The sequence below is a fragment of the Acinonyx jubatus genome, chromosome E1 (genome assembly GCF_027475565.1).
Source record: "Acinonyx jubatus isolate Ajub_Pintada_27869175 chromosome E1, VMU_Ajub_asm_v1.0, whole genome shotgun sequence".
NCBI classification, from domain to species: Eukaryota; Metazoa; Chordata; class Mammalia; order Carnivora; family Felidae; genus Acinonyx; species Acinonyx jubatus.
The window spans coordinates 46,699,765-46,725,414 of NC_069397.1; the positions used below are offsets into that span (position 1 = coordinate 46,699,765).

The following is a 25,650-nucleotide window of genomic DNA, read 5'->3' on the forward strand; positions in this document are numbered from 1 at the left end:
TCAGAGAATTCTGGAAAATTTTCAGTGATTCTCTCAGCCACAGGTAACCCTGGATGTGAGGGCTGGTAAATTACACTTCTGAATTTGACAGGCTTGTAAAATTTTGTGAAGTACAGCATAGCAGTGGTACACATACAAAGAAGCAAATCCTACTAGTAGATGGAGTTCTCAGCGGGTATCTGTAAGCAGATGGACAAGGGCCACATAACAGACATAAGTGAAGGATTTTCAAGAATCTTTGAGAAAGTTTTGCATATGGTGCTTCCGAAAGCTTATTTTCTGTTTTTTCCTTCTTTCCCCTTTAAACGTAACATGTATTTATGTTTTCATGTTGCCTTGAATTTAATTCACATTTTGATAATTCTTTAAGCACAAATAACATGACAGATATATTTAAAAAATGGATTTGGGGGAGGTCTGTATGCAGCTACTAAACTCTGTTGTAGCATAGGTTATCAGCACACTTTTTCTGTAAAGGGCCAGCAAGTAATTATTAAAGGCTTTGTGGACTTCATACAGTCTTTGTTGCATAGCTTCTCTGTTTTGTTCTTGTAAATCGTTCTTAGTCAAGGACTATCCAGAAAACAGGTTGAAGGTTGGATTTGATCCTTGGGCCATGCTCTAGTGTGTCTGATTGGGTCATTTTACTTGTCGGTTCAATCAGTACCAGTCATCAAAGCAAACCCAAGTCACCATTAGAATGGTGAAGAATGTTTTATTGTGAATTGAGACTCCCCTTAAAGTCAGAACACAATGGTTTGGGTAAATAGACTCCCTCTAAATACCCTGGATGTGTATTGATGGTAATAATGTATTCGGTATGCACAGGAACGTGCCTCTTTAGATGTAGTCAGACCTAGCACACGATGGATAGAATATTTCCTAAGGTCACCGAGAATATATTGGTCGTTTGCGAACTTTGACAGTTTAAGCAGAATAGTGCTAATCACGAAAGCAGTGTTGAGGGGCTTCACACCGATAGTGTACGTTTTAATTGTAAACATCGGACTATACTTTTACATGGTCGCCTTAACATTCCTTCCTTGAAAAAGGATTGAATGAAGCCTCTCAAAATTAGACAGGATATATTTTGGCTTGCGTTTGGATGTAGTAATCAAGTTTATCTTTTTATTTTCTTTACTTTAAAGAAAGGGATGGTTTTTCAAAGCAGTCCAGAAATTAAGATTTCTTTTAATGTTAAGTTTTAGTGTGAGTTGTGTGGAGGTGGTAAGGATAATACTTCATTTCAGTTAAGTTTTGGAAAATGCTTCTGAGTTCCTGCGAGATTAAAAACAAAGTATTTCTCTTGTCTTCAGCTCCGTGTTGATATGCATTCATTGAGTTATGATTCTACCTTGAAGTGGAATCCACTTGATTCTTAGATAAACATTTTCAAAAGAAATTGGCTTTGGCTAACGTGATTGTGCCCATTAAAGTGTGTGCGGGCCCAGCCTGATCAGGTTGTTGTGGCTTCTCAGTGCTGGCAGCTGGCACGACAGGCCTGGTGTGTGGACGCACATTTCATCGTTCAGATGGATGAGGCGAGGCGCCTGTTGGGTTCGCCTCAGCAAACCCAGGTATTGGCTTATTACCTCGGCTGATTTTTGTTACCATTCATTTAGGCAGAAATCGTGTAAAGTGAAATTCTCTGTATAACACTGAAATTCTTTTCAAGAGAGAGAGCTGTTCTTTTCAGCTGTTTCTTTTCAAGAGAGAGAGCTGTTGCTAAGGTTGATCGAGCCGTATTTCTTGTAGCTAGGTATGATGTGAAATTGGTCAAAATTTGCATGCCTGCTATTCTGCCATTTCCCAAAAGGCGAGGAAGTGTGTAAGCTTTAAGGCGGATTTCAAAATGTGGCAAGCATTAATGGCAAGATGGGTTTTCTTTTTATTAAGAAATATCTTTTTAAATTGTAGGATATATTTTGTTTTTAAGGTGTTTCTGAATTATTCAATCTTAAAAATACATTATTTTAAATACCTAAGAAAGCTTACTATCGTAACTTCATCAAAATACATTTTATTAAAATAATAAAACCCATTTTTGATACTTTATTTAATTTTATTTTTAAATGTTTTTTGTTTTTGTTTTTGTTTTTTTTGAGAGAGTGGGCACAAGTGGGGGAAGGGCAGAGAGAGGGGGACAGAGGATCCGAATCGGGCTCCATGCTGACAGCAGAGACTATGATGCGGGGCTCGAACTCATGAACCCTGAGATCATGACCTGAGGCGAAGTCGGAAGCTTAACCGATTGAGCCACCCAGGTGCCCCTAGCCTGTTAATTTTTTAGAAAATTAAATCTTACTAGCTGTAACTTCTCCTAGAAAGTCTATGTCGTTTTAGAGAGACATATGCTTTAAAATAGAACAGGGAGGCGCCTGGGTGGCTAGTGGGTTGAGCATCTGGCTTCGCTCAGGTCATAATCTCACGGTTCGTGAGTTCGAGTCCCACGTTGGGCTCTGTGCTGAAAGCTCAGAGCTTGGAGCCTGCTTCAGATTCTGTCTCCCTCTCTCTGCCCCTCCACTGCTCATGCTCTGTCTGTCTGTCTCTCTCTCTCAAAAATAAACAAACATTAAAAAAAATTGAACATATGATGTACCTTCTGTGGGAAGAGCTATATTTCTTAGTACTTTTATTTTCCAGAGAGCCGATTTAAAAAAAGGTAAGGAGGAACAAACACGCACTGTTTTCTGGGTTCTGTTAAGGATACTTTCCCAGTCTGCCATATTATATTATGGTTGTTATATTAACCTGTTTTGTTAATAAAAAGAAAAAAAGGACAGGTGAACATAGATTTTATGTAAACTAGAGAGTGTAGTATACTTTTATTTTTATTTTAGGACTGATTTTTATGTGAATCTTAGTGCACGTTCTAGTCTTTAAGGAGCCAAATGTAACTAGTTAACATACAAACTGTTTCTTTAAGTTATCACCCTACTTTTCTAGTTTGCATCTAGTGAAATATGTGTAGAGAATGAGAAAAATATAATGTAATTTTTAACAATTCCACACATGCACATGGCAAATTCTGCTAGAATTCATTTGTTATTCATATAAAGCCACATTTTTGAATACTAACTTTAGTATGTAGTTACGTATGTTTGTGTAGTCTTATGTGTTCTATTTAAAAAAAAATTTTTTTTAATGTTTTTATTTACTTTTGAAGGAGAGAGAGAGCATGAGCAGGGGAGGAGCAGAGAGAGAGGGAGACATAGAATTTGAAGCAGACTCCAGGCTCCTAGCTGTCAGCACAGAGCCCGACACGGGGCTGGAACTCACGGACTGTGAGATCATGACCTGAGCCAAAGTCGGACGTTAATTGACTGAGCCAGCCAGCCTCCCCTTATGTTTTTTATTTTTAAATTACTATTGGAACTTGTAACCTCCTATTATTTATTACATGCACAAATAGCTATTCATATGTGTTATTTTTCTTAAAGATTTCTCTAACAATATTTCTCTTCCCTTATACTTTGGAACTTTAACGTATGTAAATGGATATTCAAATTTTTAAAATAATTTTTTAATTTATTCATTTTTGAGAGACAGAACATGAGTGGGGGAGGGGCAGAGAGAGAGAGGGAGAGAAAGAATCCAAAGCAGGCTCCGGGCTCTGAGCTGTCAGCACAGAGCCTGAGGCGGGGCCCGAACCCACGAACCAGGAGATCATGATCTAAGCCAAAGTCAGACGTTAAGTGACTGAGCCAGTCAGGCGGCCCACTATTCAAATTTTTAATACAGTGTTTTAATTAGATTTGTTTTCCTAATATTGTAAGCAGATGTTTCCATTAAGGAGATGTTCAATATTTTTAAAAAGTTTCTTTTTCCTTTTTTCCTTAAGAATTTATAAGACATTCTCGGCATCATGTATTCAAAAGAAGATTTGAAAAGAAAACAGTTCAGCAGTACCATTAAAAAGTAGCTTTTTCCAAAAATGGATGTATAGATTTTAGAACAATTTTTTTATTCACGTATTTTAAACTTTCCTAAGAATAAGTAGAAAATGTCCTTCCCTCTTTTGCTGCTTTGTCTTCTCTCTCACAGCACTGTTTCACAATGGCAAGGGAGGAAGCTGTCAGTTCAGATCTTTCTTTCAATTATTTCTTGACCATGTAGATCTTGATTCCCTGCCCTTATTTGACACACATATTCTCTCTCACGCTCACACGTGGGAGTGCAAGCAAGTGCGCTCGCCGTTGTGTAACAAGCTAGGCTTCACCCTCTCCTCCCATAATTCCTGCCTGACAACTGTCTCAATGTGGTCATGAACAGAAAGTTTCTTCTGGATTGTATTTGTTAATAGCACTGAAAGAAAAAAAGTCCATTGTAGTTTCCACATAGCACATTTCTTACTGGCCTTAGGTGATTTTAGTTTCAGTGGTCCCTATGGTATGTTTAAGCAGATTTTCATATTAATATAAAATACTTCATTTTATTAAAAGATAGTTAGCTTTCTCTTAAGTGTTCAGGTGTTAAGAGTGTTCGTATTCTTCAACTAAGTACGTGTCTTTATGTAACTTGGGTGAGAGTTTATTCGCTTAAAGAAAGTTTTGTTTCCAGCACGGATTAAAGGCAGATGAGTAGTATATGTATATGATTTGTAGCTTGATGGAGTGGAATCGATAATGATGAAGTTTTATGTTTTTGTATGTTTACATTTGATTTATTCTACTCTTTTAGTTTTTATGTTTTTGATATATAAAATATTCAAACTCCTTTTCTACTTATGCTTCAGGTTCAACCTTAAAGTGCAATTGCAGATTCTAGCAAGCTTCATGCTTACAGGAGTTTCTGGAGGCGCAAAGTATGCTCAGAATGGACAACTTTTTGGTCGCTTTAAGCTTACTGAAACACTTTCTGAAGATACTTTGGCTGGACGGCTGGTGATGACCAAAGTCAATGCTGTTTATTTATTACCAGTCCCTAAAGAGAAGTTAGTACAGACCCAGGGAACCAAAGAGAAGGTTTATGAAGCTACTATTGAAGAGAAAACAAAAGAATATATATTTTTAAGGATATCCAGGGAATGCTGTGAAGAACTTAATCTTCGGCCTGATTATGACACACAGGTGTGTTTTGATGTGGGGCAACTTAACTGTGGTTGTCTTAGTGTCCTTGTTTTCATTCCTCTGCCGTCATGAGAAGTGCAGTTGACTTTGAAGTGTTATAGTGGCTGGTGGAGAATTGGACCTTAAAACCAGTTGTCTTTATCTAAGTTCCAGTCTTATACAAGGCCAAACTTTCTGATTAGAGTTTTGTTTTATTTTATATGTTTTTTTAAGTTTATTTATTTTGAGAGAGAGAGAGACAGAGAGAGAGAGAGAGAGAGAGAGAGAGAGAGAGAGAGAGAATCCCAAGCAAGCTTCACACTGTCATCGTGTAGCCCAACGTGGGGCTTCAGCTTATGAACTGTGAGATCGTGGCCTGCGTGGAAATCAAGTGTTGGACGCTTAATCGACTGAGCCACCCAGGCGCCCTGAATTGTATTTTATGTATTTCTTTTTTTTTTTAATGGATATTTTATTTTTAAGTAATCTCTACATCCAGTGTGGGGCTCGAACTCACAACCCCCGAGATCAAGAGTTACACGCTCTACCAAGTAAGCCAGCCAGGCAACCCTGGAATTTTAAATCAGCAGAAGAATAAATTAAAGGAAGCTAAGCTACATCCAGGGACACTTCTCACCTGAGGTGGTTCATATTCTCTTCTCTGTATGGTTTTTTTGGTGAACATGTTTTCACTCTGCCCTAGTTAACCAGAAAGCTAATCATTCACTCATTCATTTGTTCATTTATTTTTTTATGTAAGTAGGCTCCATGCCTAGTGTGGAACCCAACACGGGGCTTGAACTCAAGAGTTTGATATCAGGACCTGAGCTGAGGCGAAGAGTCCGATGCTTAGCCGCCTGAGCCACCCGGGCGCCCCCCTTTTTTAAAATTTTCTTCCTTTCTTTCCTTTTCCTTTTTATTTATTTAAATTTTTTTTTTTATTTTTTTATTTTATTTTATTTTTTTTTACATTTACTTATTTATGAGAGACAGAGAGAGAGAGAGCGCAAGCAGGGGAGGGGCAGAGAGAGGAGGAGACACAGAATCTGAAGCAGGCTCCAGGCTCTGAGTTGTCAGCATGGAGCCCAATGCGGCATGAACCATGAGATCACGACCTGAGCCGAGGTCGGATGCTCAACTGACTGAGCCACTCAAGCACCCCCTTTTTCTTTTAAAACATAAAATTTGGTGAATGTTATTTATTTGTAGTAAATTGATAGTGTCCTATGCTTGGTTTTTATCACTTGAAAGCTGATATTTCACATATGTTCTACTGATTTTATCAAATATGTTATTAATAGGAATATGGTGGAATCAGATAACCTGTATTTAGATATGAAGTAATTCACAAGCACTTCATTCACTTTAGAGGTTAAAATGAGGTTAATAATGATATATACATCATTGGTACTACTAAATGAGATCATTTATGTAAAGTGCATAGTAAAGCAAATATTAGCCATAATAATTTATTAAAGTCTCATTACATTTAAAAGAATCTCTAAACTTGGCTTCCCTTTAAAGGTTATCTCCACAAAGTTTTCTAGCAGGCAAGGTGCAAGTATTGATGTTTGTGTTAATGGTTGTTTGTTTGTGTTAATGTGTTTTGTTTTTTTTTTAATTTTATTTTGTGTTTCAGGTTGAACTTCAGTTTCAATTAAATCGATTACCCCTCTGTGAAATGCATTATGCGCTAGACAGGATCAAGGACAATGGGGTTTTGTTTCCAGACATCACTATGACTCCAACCATACCTTGGAGTCCCAACAGGTATAAAAAAGGAGATGCCTCCTTAAAGGAAGTTATGTTAATCTTATGTTGAACATCTGTATCAAATAATGTCAATATAGTTTTATAAGAGAATTTGCTATAATCTCCAGGCACCGTGTTCTAGTTGAGAAAGGAGAGTAAAAGAGCCCTTAGAAGGAAACATTTGGGATTGGTCATGTATTTTCTTCACTTTTTCTCAGTGTCTAAATGAGTTCTATCGTTTTTCTCAACAACCTTAATTTGACAGAATGCCAAGCAATGCAGGAATATTTTTGAGTAGAAGTTGAATGGGAAAATTAGGACTTTTTAAAAAGTGGTTCAAGCAGTTAATTTAAAATGATTTTTTCATATAGGAGGCCTTTTTATAATTTAAGAAAATGGAGAAAGTATCACAGAAGATAATATTTCTGAAACTGCTCTCAGGTTAATGGTTGTATAAATATTTTCCTGCTTAAATTCACTTTGGTGCATCTTCACGAGTATCTTTTTATTTACTTGAGAGAGAGAGAGAGAGAGAGAGAGAGAGAGAGAAAGAGAAAGAACTAAAGGAGCAAGAGAGAGGTAGAGAGAGAATCTCAAGCAGGCTCTGCACCATTAGCGTGGAGCCCGATGCACGACTCAAACTCATGAACCGTGAGATGATGACCTGAGCCAAAATCAAGAGTTGAATGCTTAACCAACTGAGCCACCTGGGTACCCCTTCATAAATATCTTTATAGCGATAGTTCTAATTTGTTTCCATACGAACAGTGACAGACGTATGACTGCATCTTTCTCTTCGTCCTTTTCCTTGGATTTTTATCCTCCTGGCCCCTGCTGATGCCCTATTCATTCTACCTTTCTTTCCCTTTTCTTTCTTTTTTAATCTCAGTGGCTCTCCACAATAGAAGTGTATTTATTTACTACTCATGTCACTCCAGTCATGATTGGGCAGCCCGGTTCCATCACTGATGGAGGATCTGGTGTCGTCAGTACGTGGTTTCCAAGGTTTCACCCTGCATGTTGACGTCTAGCTGACAGGCAGGGAAAGAATGAGCACAGGATCATGTGGGACATTTTTATGGGCCAGGCCTAGAAGTGGCATATATCTCTTCCCCTCACGTTCCATTTCTTTTGATTCTAAAAACAGAACAAAGCACACCATGCCTCACAACACACACACACAAAATTATTTCTCCCTTGTTTTGCTTACCTTCACTATCCCTTTCCCATTCTTTTTTTTTACTGCCAAAATTCTCAAGCAGGAGTCGTTTATATGTTTCTGCTATTCTTATATACTTACCCTGTAATCTCTGTTTTTCCCTTCCTCACTCTCCTGAAAGCAATCAGTGATCTACTAATTGTAAAAATCCAGTCTTCTCAATTCCCATTTGATTCATCTTTTCTCTACCCTTCCCCCTCCATCCATTCTTACAGTCAGTGTATAATTTAGAGCTGGACTATGTCAGTAGGCTTCTAGTCGGTCTTCTGTCCTGCTGGCTGTGTTTCCGTTCTCTCTGGTCCAGCCCACACGTTTCTTCCAGTTAGTTTGCTAAAATAATCATTTCGTTTCACTGCTTACAAATCTCTGAAGGCATCTCCTTGTTATGTTGATAGTTTGAGCAGCTGAACACCAACCCTTTATGTGGTTCCATTGGCAGGGTTTTCCAACAGTAGCTTCAGATTTCTTTTATTTTTTCTACTTGACACCTCCTTTCTCCCTCTAAACCCCCATGTTCTAGCTGGATTGAATCGCCTTGAAGTTTGTTTAATTGGCCCTATGCTTAATTTCTTACAAATTAAAAAAAAATTGTAAAAGTTACATAACACAAAACTTGCTCTCTAGACTTTTTTTTTTTTTTTTTAACTTTTAGGGGGAGAGATAGAGGATAGAGATACATCGCACAAGTGGGGTGGGGGGGGGGGGGGAGAGAGAGAGAGAGAGAGAGAGAGAGAGAGAGAGAGAGAGAGACAGAGAATATGAATCTTCAGCAGGCTCCATGCTTAGCATGGAGCCTGATGCAGGGCTGGATCCCACAACCCTGAGATCATGACCTGAGTCGAGATCAAGAGTTAGACGTTTAACCGACTGAGCCACCCAGGCGACCCCCCCTGCCCCCATACCACTGTAATTTAAATAGTAACTAAACGGTAACTGAGGGTAGGAACATACCCAGAAGCCATTAGCCATTTAAAATCTTTTCTGGGATAAGGTGGAATATAGATAAATGAAGTTGAGAAATTATTCTTGAGCATGTGGTCTCTGAAGTAAATGTAACAATGCATTAGACCAGGGGGAAAAGGACATTGGATTAATTTGGTTCAGGGATTAAATATTTTTTATTCAGAATAAACTTGATCAGACTGTCTTCCTTTAAACTGTGAAAATCAGAGATAATTGGCACGTGTATTGTAAGTCCTCTTCCCTTTATTGAGCAGGTGGTGTAATAAAGACAACTTGTTGGACTCATGGACCTTCTTCATTCATGACCAGAAACTGTAGAAGGGACTGACATTGATGGTTTCTTATCTGACACGAAGCATTTGTTTACACTAAAGCAGTTGATGAGTAGAATGGGCTATATAAATAAAATACAGAGGAATTGTATTTGAGAACTGTACCCATAAATCTGTCATTAATCCCTTAGATTTATACTTTTTTATTTAACCTACTGTTTGTCTCATTTATAAGGTCATTGAAGTCATCAAATATGAAGAACTGGAGGGTGTTTTTAAAATTTTTGTTTGTTTTTGAAAGTGTGTATTAGCCAAGTAACATCTCTCAGTAAACGTAGTAGTAGAAGCTAACGTTAATTGAGCACTCATTGCTCAGTTATTTCCCTAAACAGCTTGCACGTATTCTCATTTGATCTTAGAATGACCATCTGATGCACATGTCATTATTTCCCTGTATAGATAACGGAGCCATTGGGGTCAGGTATGAATGCAAGTAACAGCTTACTGAACTAACCGTGGCTTAAACAAGTAGAGATAGAGGCCCAGAGGTAGGTGGTCTAGGACTTGCAAGGACTCTGCAGTACCGTCAGGGACCCAGGTCTCACCTCCTCTGCACCATAGAGCATGTTGGTTTCCTTCTTGATGTCCATTACCTCTTGATTATGAGATGGCAGCTGCAGTTTTACTTACCACGAGCTCATTCCAGCCAGGTGAAGGAGGAAGGCAGAGGAGCAAGAAGGGCTTTCTTCTGGTGAGGCTTTGTTTGTGTTCTATTGAGTACAGAAGCCCTTCTGAGGTACCTCTTCCTATAGCTCATTGGGCAGAATTGGATATTTAGCAGAGGAGGCTGAGGAATGGAGTGTCCTAGCTGTCTAGGCTCAGCAGTAGAGGAAGGCAGAGGGGATGCCATGGATGGTTTGGGGTAACCATTGCACAGTTCTCTCTCTAGATTGGATCTGGGCTTAGTGATCACCAAAAGTAATTTCCTCTTTACGGAAAATGGAACACTGCTATGTTCTGGCAGAATTATGAGTCACTAAGCTGTTTAATGATGAGAGAGTCTTTGGAGTAAAAAGCTTGAGCTTTAGTGGACAGTTGCCAGGAAAACTAGTGCCACTGGTCAGAGTTCTTTTGTTCTTACTTAAAAATTTTAAATTCCGGAAAAGTAAGTAGTGATGTGTTTATATAGTCAACGTTTATTTCCTAAGGTTTTACATTTCCTAGGAGACCTTCATTTGTTTGAAATTATCTGTTTGAATGGAGCATCAGTTACAATTTTTTAAAACTGAAAGTATTAAGATTTTCCGTGAATAACTCGGTTCTGATAGAAGTGGAGTATAGCCTCTGAGAGAAGGAATTTTCCTCTAAACCATGGTCTCCTATTGCAGGATTATTTTGTAGGCACTTTGATTGTAAATTTTCTAAGAGTCTCTTTACATGCCCGTCCTATTTTGGTTCACATCCCTAGCATTTTTACCATAGTTGTTGCAATATTTAGTATTTTAATTGTAGTTGTGAGAAAGAATGCTGTTGATTCTCTACTTGGTTTGATCCCTTTCAGCATCTGCTGTCCATTTAAATCTTCGAAACTTAGCCAAGTCGTGGAAGGGACGCTCATAAGATAGATCTCATTACAGCAGCCATTTGTGCTACCATGACAGGTGTTCTCTACCCTGCAAAGTAGGACATATGTATATTATGTGGGAAAATATTAGAAAACAATTCGTATTGTTTGGCTTTTGATATCTTTTTTTAAAAAACTGCTATTTTCTGAATTCGGAACTTTGTGACATTTGAGTATCTCTCAACCAAGGACGTAGAAGTTTTTTCTTTGCCTCTTGTTTTAAACTTCACTAAAGAAATCTTTCCGTGAACTAGAATTTGAAATTCGGTTCATCTCCCTTTTGCATTTTACTTGCTAATGTGAAGAAACTAATACTTCTTCATTACCAGAAAAGTTTTCGGATACCTTTATGTAACAGGGAAATTACATTTTTGAGCCATTGCCATTACTATTTATAGACATGGCAGCAGCTAGACTTGTGTGCTTTCTAAAGTTATCAGAATCTTTCTGCACTTGGAATAGGACAAAGTAATTAAAGTGAGTTTTGATCAACAGCCTGTGCCAACTCTGTTGGGTAATTTTCTAAAAAGAAGTTATAGAATAAGCATTTGTTGTTACAGACACTGTTTCTTGAGTATTAAAAAAAAGTTGTTGTTTTTTTAATGTTTGTTTTTGAGAGACAGAGCATGTGTGGGAGAGGGGCAGAGAGAGGGACACACACACACAGACACACACACACACACACACACACACACACACCCCCAAAGCAGGCTCCAGGCTCTGATCTGTCACCACAGAGCCTGATGCGGGGCTCCCAACTCACGGACTGTGAGATCATGACCTGAGTTGGAGTTGGACACTTCACTGACTGAGCCACCCAGGCGCCCCTGTTTCTTTAGTATTTTTAGTGGTTCCATAAAATTAAGCATCCTCTTGTGTTTTGTTTATTAAAAGATGCATGTGTTTAAAATAAATTTTTATTTCCTATAGACAGTGGGACGAACAATTGGATCCTCGGCTGAATGCAAAACAGAAAGAGGCTGTTCTGGCCATCACAACTCCTCTTTCAATCCAGCTGCCTCCCGTCCTCATCATCGGGCCCTATGGGACAGGCAAAACGTTCACTCTAGCTCAGGCGGTCAAGCACATACTCCAGCAGCAGGAGACGAGGTGAGATGGTGCTATGTGTGCTCCGATTTCATTAGGAGGGCACGACCTCTGTTCTTGTTGTGAATGCAAAGCTAAGACAATTTTTAATTCAGCTTGGAAAATTTGGAAAAAAAAAAAAAAAAAAGACCCACACCAAAACCCCAAAGGACTACAATTTGAATTCTTTCAAAATATACAATTTCAAAATACACAATTTTAAAAATTGGCAATGTAGAGAATGATAACTTTTAAGTAGCCATCAAAGCTCCAAGACTGCTAAGGAATTGTGATACATGTTAGAGCCAGACGAGTTGGGCATGTAAAAAACATTTCGTGTGATAGATTTAAAAAATGATTTGGGGGAACCAGTTTCCTCGACAGCTTAAAGAGTAGTACAGTTTCCTAAAAACATCACTGAATGATATGTAGACAAGACTGAGTAGGCTGAGGGGAATGTGTAATGTTAAGATGGCCGCTGCTTTTGTTTGGTATTCTACTGCTTGAATAGCTTTGTGTTTTATCATTCTTTTTATTTGCACCGTTTATTTCAGCAGGATTCTCATTTGCACCCATTCTAATAGTGCTGCTGATCTCTACATAAAGGATTATTTACATCCATATGTAGAAGCAGGCAATCCCCAGGCAAGACCTCTCAGGTATTTTTTTAAGGCTTATTATGTATCTGTATCATACTTTGTTATTCTTAAGAAAAGGTGTCTGTAAAGATTTTAGTAACTTCGAGAATACAAAATCTTGAACTGTGTATTGGCATTTGGAGGTTATGCCTTTTGAAGAAGCCATTTAAAATTAAGGAAAAATTTAAAAATTTTCGACCATTCATTTCGTAAACATTAAGCAAAGAGAAAGACATCCTTTTTTAAGTTTTGTATGTAAAAATGTTGAGCAGATTTTGATGTGTACCTCTAAAAGCTACTATGATGAAATAATATAAATATGATTTGTTTAAATCAAATTTAATTAAAATTCTAGCATAGTTTGCATGGCAGAGTAGTCATGCAGTGGTCATAAGATTTTGACTGTGATCATGCAGGTAATTTCATAGGAATTACCCATTAGAGACACATGAAATACTGAAATGATCTCTGTAACAAAATGTAACTAACTGGTATTTACAACTTTTTGCTATCATGTAAGAGACAAAGTGTAGAAGAAACGTTTACGTTGATATAGAAAGGTCCTTTTGAGTGTATATGGATATAAAATGTACTTAAACACAAATTGTGGGGGAATAAAATCCTTTTCTTCAGAAAACAATAAAGAATCATTAAATGGTTGTTTATTACACCATTTGCTTTCATTGTTATATGAATTAATGTTTAGTTTTGCCATTTTACAAACTAATATGTCATGCCCTGTGTTGTTTGAATAGAATTATTGTTTATCAGTTAATTTCTAACCACACTTTTGAATCATAATCCACTAACTTTTTATTTCTAGTTGAGTCCAGGCATGGAAAACTGAGATTATGCTATTTAATTCTTAATAAGCACAACCAAAGCCATTTGAATGATTTTACAATTGCATAAAAAAGAACAAAAGAGAAAAATGTGGTGTGACCTGCTAACACAGGGTTTTATGCCATACTTTGTTTCAACTCTGGAAGATAAATTAGAGCAGAAATAATCCAGTAGAACCCGGTTGTATTTAATAAGAAAACATCACCTATATATAATCACTGTAAATGAAAATGAAAATGTGGTATTTATCAGTGGATAAGTTCATCAGTACCTATTTTGTTTCAGATTTGAATCTTTTTTAGTCATAAGTGAAAACTCAGTAGTGAGAGCAGTTTTGCTCTGAGTGTCCTTACTTTAATGGAGGTGTTTGTTTTGTTTGCTTTTATTGTTGGTGTGTGTGTCTGTTTATGATTGTGTATGTATGTGTTATATGGGGATGGTGACAACCTCAATTATCATGGTGTACTTGACTTAGAAACAGTGGAGGAAAGCCCCCTGGAATCTTGATTGACCTAGGATAGGTCATTTGATATTTGGGGCAGAAGAGCCCCACCATGTGACTAGCATTGTGTTTAGCTTTTCTCATGTAAAGTAATGTTTTGGAGGTTATAATCCACATAGTACATTGAAATCTGTAGAATAAGAAGTTCTGTTTCAATAGGGTCTGTATAGTTGTAGTGGTCCACAAACAGAAACTCGCCTCTAGCAGAAAATCTCACCTCTCCACACATCTCAAGAGTGGTTCAGTCAAAAAGCTTGAAAAATATCTAAATATAAATTTCAAATTATTGTATTTAGTAAATGGGATAAAATAAGAAAAGTCTTGACTTTCGTAATAAGTTTCTTTTTGTGGCCCTACATTTTTACCATAGTTTTTCTCTTTGGGAAAGGTGTTAACTTGTAAATGTAGTTCCTAGGAGGATAATGCATTGAATAATTAAAATTTATTAGTGCCATCTGTTACTACATTAACTCAGATTAGTTTACAATTGCCCTGCTAGACCTCAAACACGACAGGTTTGGGAGATGGGATAGAGGGCATTAGAATGGCTGAGCGCTCTGGGGAGATTAGCTTTATCTGAATTGTCCCAGGATGCAGGGGAAAGAACACAAGAGGGCACCAAGTGTCTGTGTGTGACTTGGAAGATGTGCTGTCTCTATGATGTAAGAGTTTGTCTTCTGCACCGCGTAGTCTAGAGTGGGCCCTGGTAAATGCCATAAAGTGTGGAAATAGTCATAAGCATTAAATCGTTTAATTCAGTCAGTATGTTTAAATATAACACACTTTTATGGTTGAAATGTATAAAATTCAGTATTACGTGCCAGGAGTTGAGCTTAAGATATTTGGGGATGGAGGTTTTAGAAGCCATTTTAGATTACATTTTGTTTTGGTTTTTATTTCTTACTTCATTAGAATTAATAGACTTTAAGATGGAAGAGAGAGGAAAACACAGTATCTGTGTGTGGTTCTGCTGATCAGTGTCTGGTTCTGCCAGATTACTTAGTAGATCGAGGTCCTCTATGGAAAGTGTATATTTATTGCTTTCTGGGCAAGTGGAAGGTATTTATTGTTTTATATAGATTTTCAAAGTAATAGATTTTATTCTGGGATCAGGTCTTTCTGATTCTGTAGTGTCTTGAGTAATAACATTTTGCTGGGTTGTTTATTGCATATGAATTTAAAACATGAATAAAATTTCAGTGAATTAAGATTATGTATTACCAGACAGTCTCCTGCTGCACATAATTCATGTGGGATCCCTGGATGGTTTGTTTCTAGAAGTCTGTAAATTACTTAGTTGGTGTCATATTGCATACTGTGAGCTTGAATATGTCACTTGTCACTATTCTCCAGTTTTGAAAATGTTGGGTGTATTTTTTTAAAGTTTGTTTAGTCATTTTGAGAGAGAGAGAGACAGAGGATGCAAGCAGGCAAGGCGCAGAGAGAGAGAGAGAGAGAGAGAGAGAGAGAGAATCCCAAGCAGGTGCTGCACTGTCAGTGTGGAGCCCGACGCGGGCCTCGAACTCACAAACCGTGAGATCATGACCTAAGCTGAAACCAAGAGTCATATGCTTAACCAGCTGAGCCACCTGGGCGCCCCTGTTAGGTGTGTTTTAGATAATCCTATAGACAGTGTCCACCTTAACTGTTGCGCAAAATGAAAGTACCAAGAAAATGTTTAAATCGTTTTGAAGTCAGCACTAGAATATTGTACTTTTAAGGAAATACAGGCCTAATGATCAAACTTTGTCTTTTTATTAGCTTCAACATGAGGTGGCTTTCCAAGGTAACTGTAAAAAAAGTCAGTAGTGAGACTTAGAACTTCAACAATTTTTTATTTTTTCTTTGAGGGAGAAGTGGTACTTGGCATGAGTTTTGATGAATAATTTGAAAAACCATTTTTCCAATTTTACCATGGAAAGTATGGAAAATCTAGAAAATAAGGAAGAACATAAAAATTATCTATAATCTCACCACACAGAGATAAATACTAATAACATTTTGGAGTTTAGTTTCTAGTAATTTATGTGTTTAAACACGTATTTTAGTTAATATTAATGGAATCAGAATTTGTAAATGATTTTTTATATAATTTGTAAAATGAGATTTTTCATATATTTAAAAGTAAATTCTGCTTTGTCGATCTGATTAAACCTTTTTTATTAAAACCTAAAATATGTTGTTGAACATTTTTACATATTTTAGAAGTGATATTGGTTACTCTTACCAAGTTTATAGTCCTTCCTATCCAAGTAATGTGTTGTTGTTGTTTTAAGTTTATTTATTTATTTTGAGAGAGAGAACGCACGTGCGTTGGGGAGGGGCAGAGAGAGAGAGAGAGAGAGAGAGGGAGAGAGAGAAAATCTCTAGCAAGTTCTGCACTGTCATTGCAGAGCCTGATGTGAGGCTTGAACCCATGAACTGTGAGATGATGACCTGAGCTAAATAAAACCAAGAGTTGATGCTTAACTGACTGAACTACCCAGGTGCCCCCAGAGTAATGTTTTTAAAATACATTTCTTTTTTTTTATTTATAGAAATATTTATATATTTCATTTATATATATATATAATGAATATATATATATATATTTCATTTATAGCACATGAGCAGGGGAGGGGGGCAGTGGGAGGAGAGGATCTTAAGCAGGCTCCATGCTCAGCGTGGAGCTCAGTGTGGGGCTTGAGCCCATGACCCTGGGATCATGACCTGATCCAGAATCAAGTCAGATGCACAACTGACTGAGCTACTCAGGCGTCCCAAAATATATTTCTTTACTTTTCTCTTATAATTTATACTTAGGATATTTATTAAATACCTTTTTTGGGGGGGGGGGGGCTTTGCTTTGCTTAAAAGCAATAACCAGTTCTAAGTGTTTCATAAAGAACACCTTTTAGAAGATCCTGAGATTAGGATTTGTGCATATTACATTTGAGCTGCCTTTGAAATATCCTAAAGGAGACAAGTGTTAAATAAAATGTTGGATAGCATCCTGGAGCTCAGAGATGAGGTCGTGGCTGGAGAGAGGAAAATGTGAGTTATTGGAGTATTTATTGGTGGTGATCAAAACCATTGGCCTGAGATCGTCAGGGGGAGAACAGAGGCCAAGAAGAGGAGTATGTGAAGACTAAGCCTGGAGGAGCCCTAACCCGGAGAGGAAGAAGGAAGGCAAGGAAAGGTTGAGTCATGGAAGCTGAGGGAAGAGAGTGTTGTGGGGAGGGAACGAGCACAGAGCTGGCTGCTGCTAACACATCAAGTACCTTGATGGGCCTGGAGAGTGTCCGGAAGATTTAGTGACATGGACGTTTATGTCCCGTGATCAGACCCCACACTCTCCTGAGTTCTTTCCTACTTCTTTGACTGCTTCTTGCCAGTTTCCTTTGCCGTATCCCTCTCCTTTTCCCATCAGTAATTCTCCCAACTAGTTTCTTTTTTAGCTACACTTCCTCTCCAACTGATCTCATGTAGTCCTGTGGTTGAAATAGTATCCCAATTGTATAGGTCTTGTCCCAGATATTCTTCTGAACTTCAGACTTCTATATCCCCCTGCTTATTGGACATCCCCTGTGGATGTCTGCTACTGAATTTGTCCAAAACCAAATTCTCAGTTCCCACTTCAAATCTGTTCCTCAACTTTCACCATCTTTGTAAACACCACTGTCATTCATCCAGTTTCAAAGGCACAGAATCATACTGTCTTTTAAATTGCACATCTGGTTCACCAGTCAAGTCCTGTCAGCATTACCTTCAAAGTGTATAGTGAATCCAGCCATTTTCACATCTTCACTGTTATCATCGTGGGCCAGGCCGCCCTCTTTTCTCTTCCGGACCCTTGCAACAACCTCCTAACTGGTCTCCCTGATTCTCTCCCCTGCCCGTGCCTCTGCCCCGGTCAGTGGTGTATTGCAGCCCGCTTGTAGTGGCTTGTGAGAGCCAGTCATGTACGTGCCTTCCCAAGTTCATGTTCAGTGACATCATGTTGCTAGCTTGAAATTGGCCATGGTAGTAGATTTTATACCACAAAAGTCAGCAAACACTCCACGCCAGCTCCACCCCCACCCTCCAAGCTGGCTGTTCAGCGTTTATGAGCGCCCCACTGTCTGGCCTACAAACTACCTCCCCAAACAATATATTCCATATAGAGCAATAGAGTGGTCCTCTAACAACATAAGTCAGATTATGTGACTGCCCTGTCAGAACTCTCTGATAGCTTTCCATTAAAATCACAGTAAATCAAAGCTTTTATGAAAGCTTGCAAATCATATGATTTGCCTCTGTGCTTCCAGCATGGTAGATCTTTGTTATATGTGAGTCGGTTAGAGATGGGTGGTGGGAGGTGGGTGGATGGATGGATGGATGAGTCGTTTCTGTACCATTTAAGTAGTCTGTTGCATGAGGCCCATTATTTTTCTTTTGCGATTAATGGAAGAGATACTCTTTTTTTTTTAATGTTTTATTATTTTGAGAGAGGGAGCAGGGGGAGGGGCAGAGAGAGAGGGAGAGAGGAACCCAAGCAGGCTTCATGCTGTCAGCACAGAGCCCGACGTAGGGCTCAAACTCACAAACTGAGACATGACCTGAGCTGAGCCACCCAGGTGCCCCGAGATAATCTTTCTTAAGGTTTTCTGGTTGTCCATAATTTAAATTTATTTTTAAATGTCCTTTAGAACTTTAGATAGAGGTCTGTTTACATATAGGTGTAAGAATATATTCTGATGGGAAACGCAGATAACTGTAGGTGCACAGCTCACTGTTTTTTGTTAGCATAGATAATTGCAATATAAGTTAAGTATATTTTTATAAGAATATTCTAGAAAAAAGTAACTCCCAAGGGGGAATGTTTCAAATTTTAAAAACTATAGTGCTTATGAAACTGCGTATCATTCTGCTGTAAGGTTAATCTGAACACTTAAAAATAAATACTTATTTTGTGATCGTGCATATGCTTTCTTCTTGAATCCTTTTTTGGTAGGGCAAAGTCACAGTTGTATGTTAAATTTTAATTCAGTAGAGTGTTAATGGTTATCGGATTTATTTGTGAATTTCCAGATACCATAGTCTTCACATAATAATGTCATTTTTTTTTTATAATGCTGGTAAGATGTTAATAAATATAAATAGGAAATATTGTCTTCTTTTATAGGGTATATTTCAGAAATCGCTGGGTTAAGACTGTCCACCCAGTTGTGCATCAGTACTGTTTGATCTCAAGCGCACATTCCACCTTTCAGATGCCACAGAAAGAAGATATTCTTAAACACCGAGTGGTGGTTGTTACATTGAATACTTCCCAGTACCTCTGTCAGTTGGACCTTGAACCTGGTATGCTGACTCAAGACACAGATAGGGTGTCCCTGAATGCGTGGGGCCTCTGCATTCAGTTTAGACCAGGGGTTGGCAGACGATAGCCTGTGGGCCAAATCTGGCCTGTTGTCTGTTTTTGTAAATAAAGTTTCATTGGATGGAACACAGCCATGCCTGTTTAACTGTGTATTACCTATGGGTGCCTTTGTGCCACAGCAGCTGAATTGAGTACATGAAACAGATTGTATGGCCAACAAAACCTAAAATATATACTGTTTGGCCCTTTACAAAGGAAAAAAAAAAAAAAGTCAACCCCTAGTTTAGACTTTTGAGTGACTACTGTTTTATTTGTTCTCTGATCAGATGGCATTTACTTACTTCCAGTCATGTGAAAAATTCAAATTTGGATAGTAGTGCTTTTTACAATTTTCTCAAGTTTTTGTTGTAAAATACTTTCATAGTGTAGAGACAGCAATCATGATAGATTTTTTTTTTTTTAGACATACTATTAAGATTATATTGAAGTACAGGAATCTGTAAAGTCAAGCTAATATTATATGAAGTACAGATACAAGGTGACAAGTAATTCCGATACATATGGCAGAACTTAACCATCAAAAAGTGGTACCACCTTAAGGTATTTGCTTTGGAAGGATATTCATTTATTGCTGCCATATTATCATGGTCGACATTGCTCAACACTTTTTTGCTCTCTCCTTTTGGAATTGCTTTCAGAGCCAGTGACAGATTCTTAGGAACCTTCAAGTCCCTGGAAAGTAGATACTGTTCTCTTCACCTTGAATTCCTGGCATCTGGCCCAGGGTATAGACACCTGGAGGCCCTTGATAAACCTCTGTTTATCTAAAGTGTATGAATGGTGGCCAGACTTTTTTTTTTTTGAGGGTAGATTTAATTTTAGAAGAGCTTCAAAATCTTTCTGAGACATGTTTGGTAAATAAGGTAGGTGATCAAACTGAGCAATACCATTAGGGGTAAAAAAAAAAGAGAGAGAGAGACGTGCCTCTCATGTAATGAGACTTATTTTCTTGTGCACGCAGCTCATAGCTGGCTGGTGAGGGCAGTTACAAAAGCAGAGTTTCAAAAATGTTTTGAAAAGTGACTGCATCATTGGAATGAGTTCTATTTCCTCCCAACTGACTTCTTTGAATGGAACAACACTTATTTGAAATGTAAATTTTGGTATGTTTATTTAACAATCAGTCTCATTACTTTATGGTTCTACTCTGCCTGTGTGCCGCTTAGATGAAATGCCCAAACCTCCGAGGCAGTAGAGTTTTGTGAGAAAGTTAAGAAAGGCTTTGAAGAGCCAGAATGTAGAAGAACACTTACAAGTTGCCTGTGTGCTTTGTTCTGGGTGTTTATACCTGATTTCATTTCATTCAGCCCTGTGGAGGGAGGGTTCTTCTATAGATAAGGCTCTGGCTCAATTAATTTGATTAATTCAAGTTACCTTTACTAGCTTTTAGCAATAGCTATAACAGTTTCATGATTTATCCCGTTGCTGATTCAAGCCTACCTCTGTTTAATTAAAACGTTATCTAATGAAAACAGTAGTTTTCAAGTAATTAGTTTTGTAGGACAAAAAAGCACAACGTCTCCTTAACAGGGCCCTGTATCCTGTTTAGGCCACTGTCAGGAAATAGACAACAGTGATTGATACATACACTAACAACCATAGCCATTTGTATGAGTGGATGATATGGGTGGCTATTACTGCCGGTCAGTACGATTTAGAAAGTTCCCAACCTAAAAGCAAGTTGCGTTAGAAAGTTGCATAAAAAGATAGTTTGGAACTTGCTGGTGTACATAGAAATAGAGGTTAGGTTCTTGGGCCCTCCTCACAGGCAGCTAGCTAATTAACCCAGCGAGTTTTATAACTTGTCATTTTGTTGAGAAACCATTTTGTTTCTTTGCTATGCTAATAAAAAGAAGACCCCCTTCTTCCTGCCTCGGTGTGTTGACAGTAGGGCAGAACATTTTCCTTCTCCACGTTGAGACCTTGAGGAGATTTTTGCCTCTTTCCGTCCTTAGGGGCAACAGGACTTTCTCTTCCTTTCTGTACTGGAATCCTGTGCCCCAGTGTGAGTGGCGGTGGCGGTCAAGACGTGGGATGTCTCCTACTGTGGGGTTTGCATCTGGGGGACATTAGATAACATATGTTTTTGACATTGACCTTTCACTTTTTGCACACTAGTGATTCCCCCTCCCCAGCCAGGGTAGGCTCTTAAGACTAAACAATTTTATCAGTCTGTCTAGCCACATATATAAACACATGAAACAAACCTAAATAATCAAATTAGTGAATCTGCCCATCAGTTACCCCCTCCCCTTTGTTTCAGTAAAGGTTAGATTATAACTTTCTCCCTTATATTAGATTTTAGGTATGATTTCTTTATTTTAATGTTTAATATGCATGGTAAAGCTAGAATTACTTATAAACTACCATTATTTTAGTTTCGATGTTTCACCACATAAATAGAAGACTATCAGTGTTTAGTTGCTGGTCCTTCTTTTTGGTGAAAAGCTGCTATCGTGTACTTTAAACATCTTTTTTATATATACTCCATCAACTGTTAATCTTGGGGCCCTTAGCATCAAATACCATTTCATATCTATTATTGGGTAAAATGGTTATTTCCTGTCCTCTCTGTTCTTTAAATAATGATTTAAATTGACGATTTTCTAAATTCAGGATTGGCTTAAAAGTACCCCTAACTCTGAAATCAGCACACTGAAGTCTTTCCTTAGCAGAAAAGAACAGAACTCCTGCTACCTTTATTGCTGCTTTAAATCTGCTTTACTGTGTTTATACTGTACTTTGTAGGGTTTTTTACACACATTCTGTTAGATGAAGCTGCCCAGGCCATGGAGTGTGAAACCATTATGCCTCTAGCGTTAGCAGCTAAAAATACGCGGATTGTCTTGGCTGGTGACCACATGCAGGTGCGTGCCCTCTGCGTCATCGTCGTGAAGGGACTTCTGATTACAATTTCCTGTTTAATATTCTGTTTTCTAAAACATCCCTTGAAATTGTGCCATCCATTACAGTTTAAGTACTTCATCCCACTGTTTTGGATCTGGAGTGGAATGGAGGAGTCTATCAGTGTTTATAATTTTCATGTTTTGAATTTAAAGTTCAGATTTCTATAGGGTGAATAGAATAGAGTAGAATAGAATAGAAAAGAATAGAATAGAATTCTTTTCTTTATAAAATAAATTTTAATGATTCTTCCTACAGTTCCCCAATTCTTGTCCCTAACGTTTGTTTTCATGAAGCGTTGATTTTTTTTTTCCCCGCCATCATAGGGAACAAAGTACACCTAATTCAAAATAATAGTCCCAATCTCAAAGAATGTGACTAATTTTCAATACCTATATATGAAAGAGAAGTACACTTTTTCTATTAATACCTGTTTTACAAAGTTGCGGTTTGAAGTTCTTTCTCTTCTGCCGCAGTTGAAATTGAACCAATATAGTGGTGTAGCCATGAAGACATCCAGGAAAGAGTTGAATGTGGAGGAAGAAATTCTGTTTTGTTTCTTTGCCAAAAGTAGTTTAATTTTGTTCTTTAGCGATCAAAGGGATGATCAAGAGTGACTAACCTTATACTTTATGAGATAAAAAAATGTTACTTCACTAATTATTAAAAATCTTTTAGTCAGAGGCTGTGTATCCTTCCAGCTCACCATTTAAAAAATTTTTTTTTTTTAACATTTATTTATTTTTGAGACAGAGAGAGACAGAGCATGAACGGGGGAGGGTCAGAGAGAGAGGGAGACACAGAATCCGAAACAGGCTCCAGGCTCTGAGCGGTCAGCACAGAGCCTGACGCGGGGCTCGAGCTCACGGACCACGAGATCATGACCTGAGCCAAAGTCGGACACTTAACCGACTGAGCCACCCAGGCGCCCCTCAGCTCACCATTTTAAATAGCTGATCAATTTTAGTGAAATAACTCATTGACTCCCCCCAGTGATGCAATGGGTTGTATCCCTGAAGTTCCAGAAGTAGTAGCTGTTTATTATTATGTTGGAGGAGCCCTTTGTTGACTATAGGCTACTGTTGATAGAATGAAGTGAACAGTTAGAAATTTTAGCCAAGTTCTGTACAGTAGTAAAATTGTTCAGAGAAAATATTTTTGATTCTGCTTATTCTAGCATTGAGATTTAGTACATCAGAAGTTTCAGCATAATGGACTTTTTATAAGTAGGTTATACAAATACTACTTGTGTATTTAGTTAAATTTTCTCTGTATGTTTGTCTGTTACAGCTCAGTCCTTTTGTTTACAGCGAGTTTGCCAGGGAGAGAAACCTTCATGTGTCATTACTTGATCGACTCTATGAGCATTACCCTGCCGAGTTTCCGTGTAGGATCCTCCTGTGTGAGAATTACCGCTCCCATGAAGCTATCATCAAGTAGGTGTGAACTGCCCCTTCTGTGTCACCCTTCTTCTGGTGTGGTAGAGGAGAACTCAAAATGGCACCCTTACTAGGGACAGTCTATTCCCAGCACAGTTATATGGTGTCCCCAGTGTTGGAAATTACATTAAATTTTATTTCTGTAACAGAATACCTCAAAAGTCAGCTGCAATTTTTCACAAAGTAGGGCAGTCCTGGAAACTACAACTTTATTTATTTATTTTTCTTTTCTTTTCTTTTCTTTTCTTTTCTTTTCTTTTCTTTTCTTTTCTTTTCTTTTCTTTCTTTTTTAAATATGAAATTTATTGTCAAATTGGTTTCCATACAACACCCAGTGTTCATTCCAACAGGTGCCCTCCTCGATACCCATCACCCACCCTCCCCTCCTTCCCACCCCCATCAACCCTCAGTTTGTTCTCAGTTTTTAAGAGAGTAGTTGGAAACTACAACTTTAAATTCTACCAGTTATGATATTTTTCTGTGACTAAATACGTAATACGTATGTAAAACTATGTCATGTAGTAAACAGATATATTGACATACTGATTTGCTTTTATGTCTGGTTATGTTATACAAGGAATCTGTTATAAAAAGGAAGGAAGGAAGGAAAAACCATGAAACTTAGTCATAAAGTTTTTAAAGGTTTTCTATTAAATGTAGTATGCATCCATAAAACCAAAAATATCATAAGTGACAGCTCAGTGAACAGTCACAAACTGAACACACCCATGTAACCGGCATCCAGATCAAGAAACAGAATATCTGGAAGGCTCCTTTGTGTTCCTTTTCAGTCATTAACCCCACCCAAAACCTCGTGTTTTAAAGTTTAATAAAATTATTTGAGTCAGTGAAAACAATTTTTAGGATTCTCTGAAAACAATAAGATATAAAAGTAAATTTAGACTTGAATATATCTTTTATCAATGTCTTAAAATGTGATTCTCTTTTTATTATTGCCAGTCATTTTCTTCAGTCAGTAATAAATCAAATACTTGCTATCTTCAGCAGGAAAAAGTATTCATTTTACATTTGAAGACTTGAGTGTCCTTCAATTCTGTGTTTCGGGGTCTATGTGTCTTTGTGTTTGTATGTGTAAGTAAATGAACCATATAAATAAAAATATGTATTAACCAAGAAAATAAACTAGCTTGCAATTTCCTCATAGAGCAAGCTTTTCATCTAGTATTGAACTATTGTCATTTCTTCCTTTTCTTTCTGTATTCTGGCTTCATACCTTGCCAGATCAATTCATTTAGCAATGGTACACCAGGAGCCTACCCTGTTGTTACTGCTGTGGTTACTTTTGGAGAAAATCTTGCCCTCATAAGTGTTAAATTAATTATGGACATAAAGCAAAATTATTAGAATTGACTGATAATTTTTTTTATGGGTGGAATTAATTTTGATGATAAATTACTATGAATGTATGTATGTATGTATTTATTTTGGTCTTTTTTTTTTTTTTTTGCAGTTACACCTCTGAGCTCTTCTATGAGGGCAAACTGATGGCCAGTGGAAAGCAACCAGCACACAAGGATTTCTACCCACTAACTTTCTTTACAGCACGAGGGGAAGATGTACAAGAAAAAAATAGCACAGCTTTTTATAATAATGCAGAGGTACCTAAGTTCTTCTGCAGATTGTTAACATTTTCTCAATTACATAGTTTGTTCTTGTTGAGTGTTTAAGATTTGGGGTTGACATCTTATTGTGTGTTATTTGCATGAAAGTAGTATGGGACGTTTATTCTTTCTGTATAACATTGATTTGCTCATGATGAACCCCCTGTGGGAAACAAAAACTGATTTACATTTTGATTACATTTGATTTACATTTCTTTTAAGATATTATTTTTAAGTAATCTCTATACCCAATGTGGGGCTTAAACTCACAACCCAGAGATCAAGATTGAGACTCACGTACCCCACTGACTGAGCCAGCCAGGCGCCCTTTGATTTA

The 25,650-nt window shown here is 37.7% G+C and overlaps 1 protein-coding gene across 7 annotated transcripts in view; it reads left to right on the top strand.

Moving 5' to 3' along the window:
• Window positions 1-25,650, top strand: part of HELZ (helicase with zinc finger) — a 155,842-nt gene that overhangs the window by 64,871 nt on the left and 65,321 nt on the right. For 6 of the 7 annotated variants that reach the window (XM_027047953.2, XM_027047955.2, XM_027047954.2 and 3 more), the window contains 8 exons: window positions 4,736-5,069; window positions 6,688-6,818; window positions 11,809-11,988; window positions 12,519-12,623; window positions 19,091-19,269; window positions 22,097-22,215; window positions 23,543-23,688; window positions 25,163-25,310. In XM_027047953.2, coding sequence (XP_026903754.1) covers window positions 4,736-5,069; window positions 6,688-6,818; window positions 11,809-11,988; window positions 12,519-12,623; window positions 19,091-19,269; window positions 22,097-22,215; window positions 23,543-23,688; window positions 25,163-25,310 — 1,342 coding nt within the window. The remainder of the gene's footprint in view (window positions 1-4,735; window positions 5,070-6,687; window positions 6,819-11,808; window positions 11,989-12,518; window positions 12,624-19,090; window positions 19,270-22,096; window positions 22,216-23,542; window positions 23,689-25,162; window positions 25,311-25,650) is intronic. The other variant, XM_027047957.2, reaches the window with a different exon arrangement.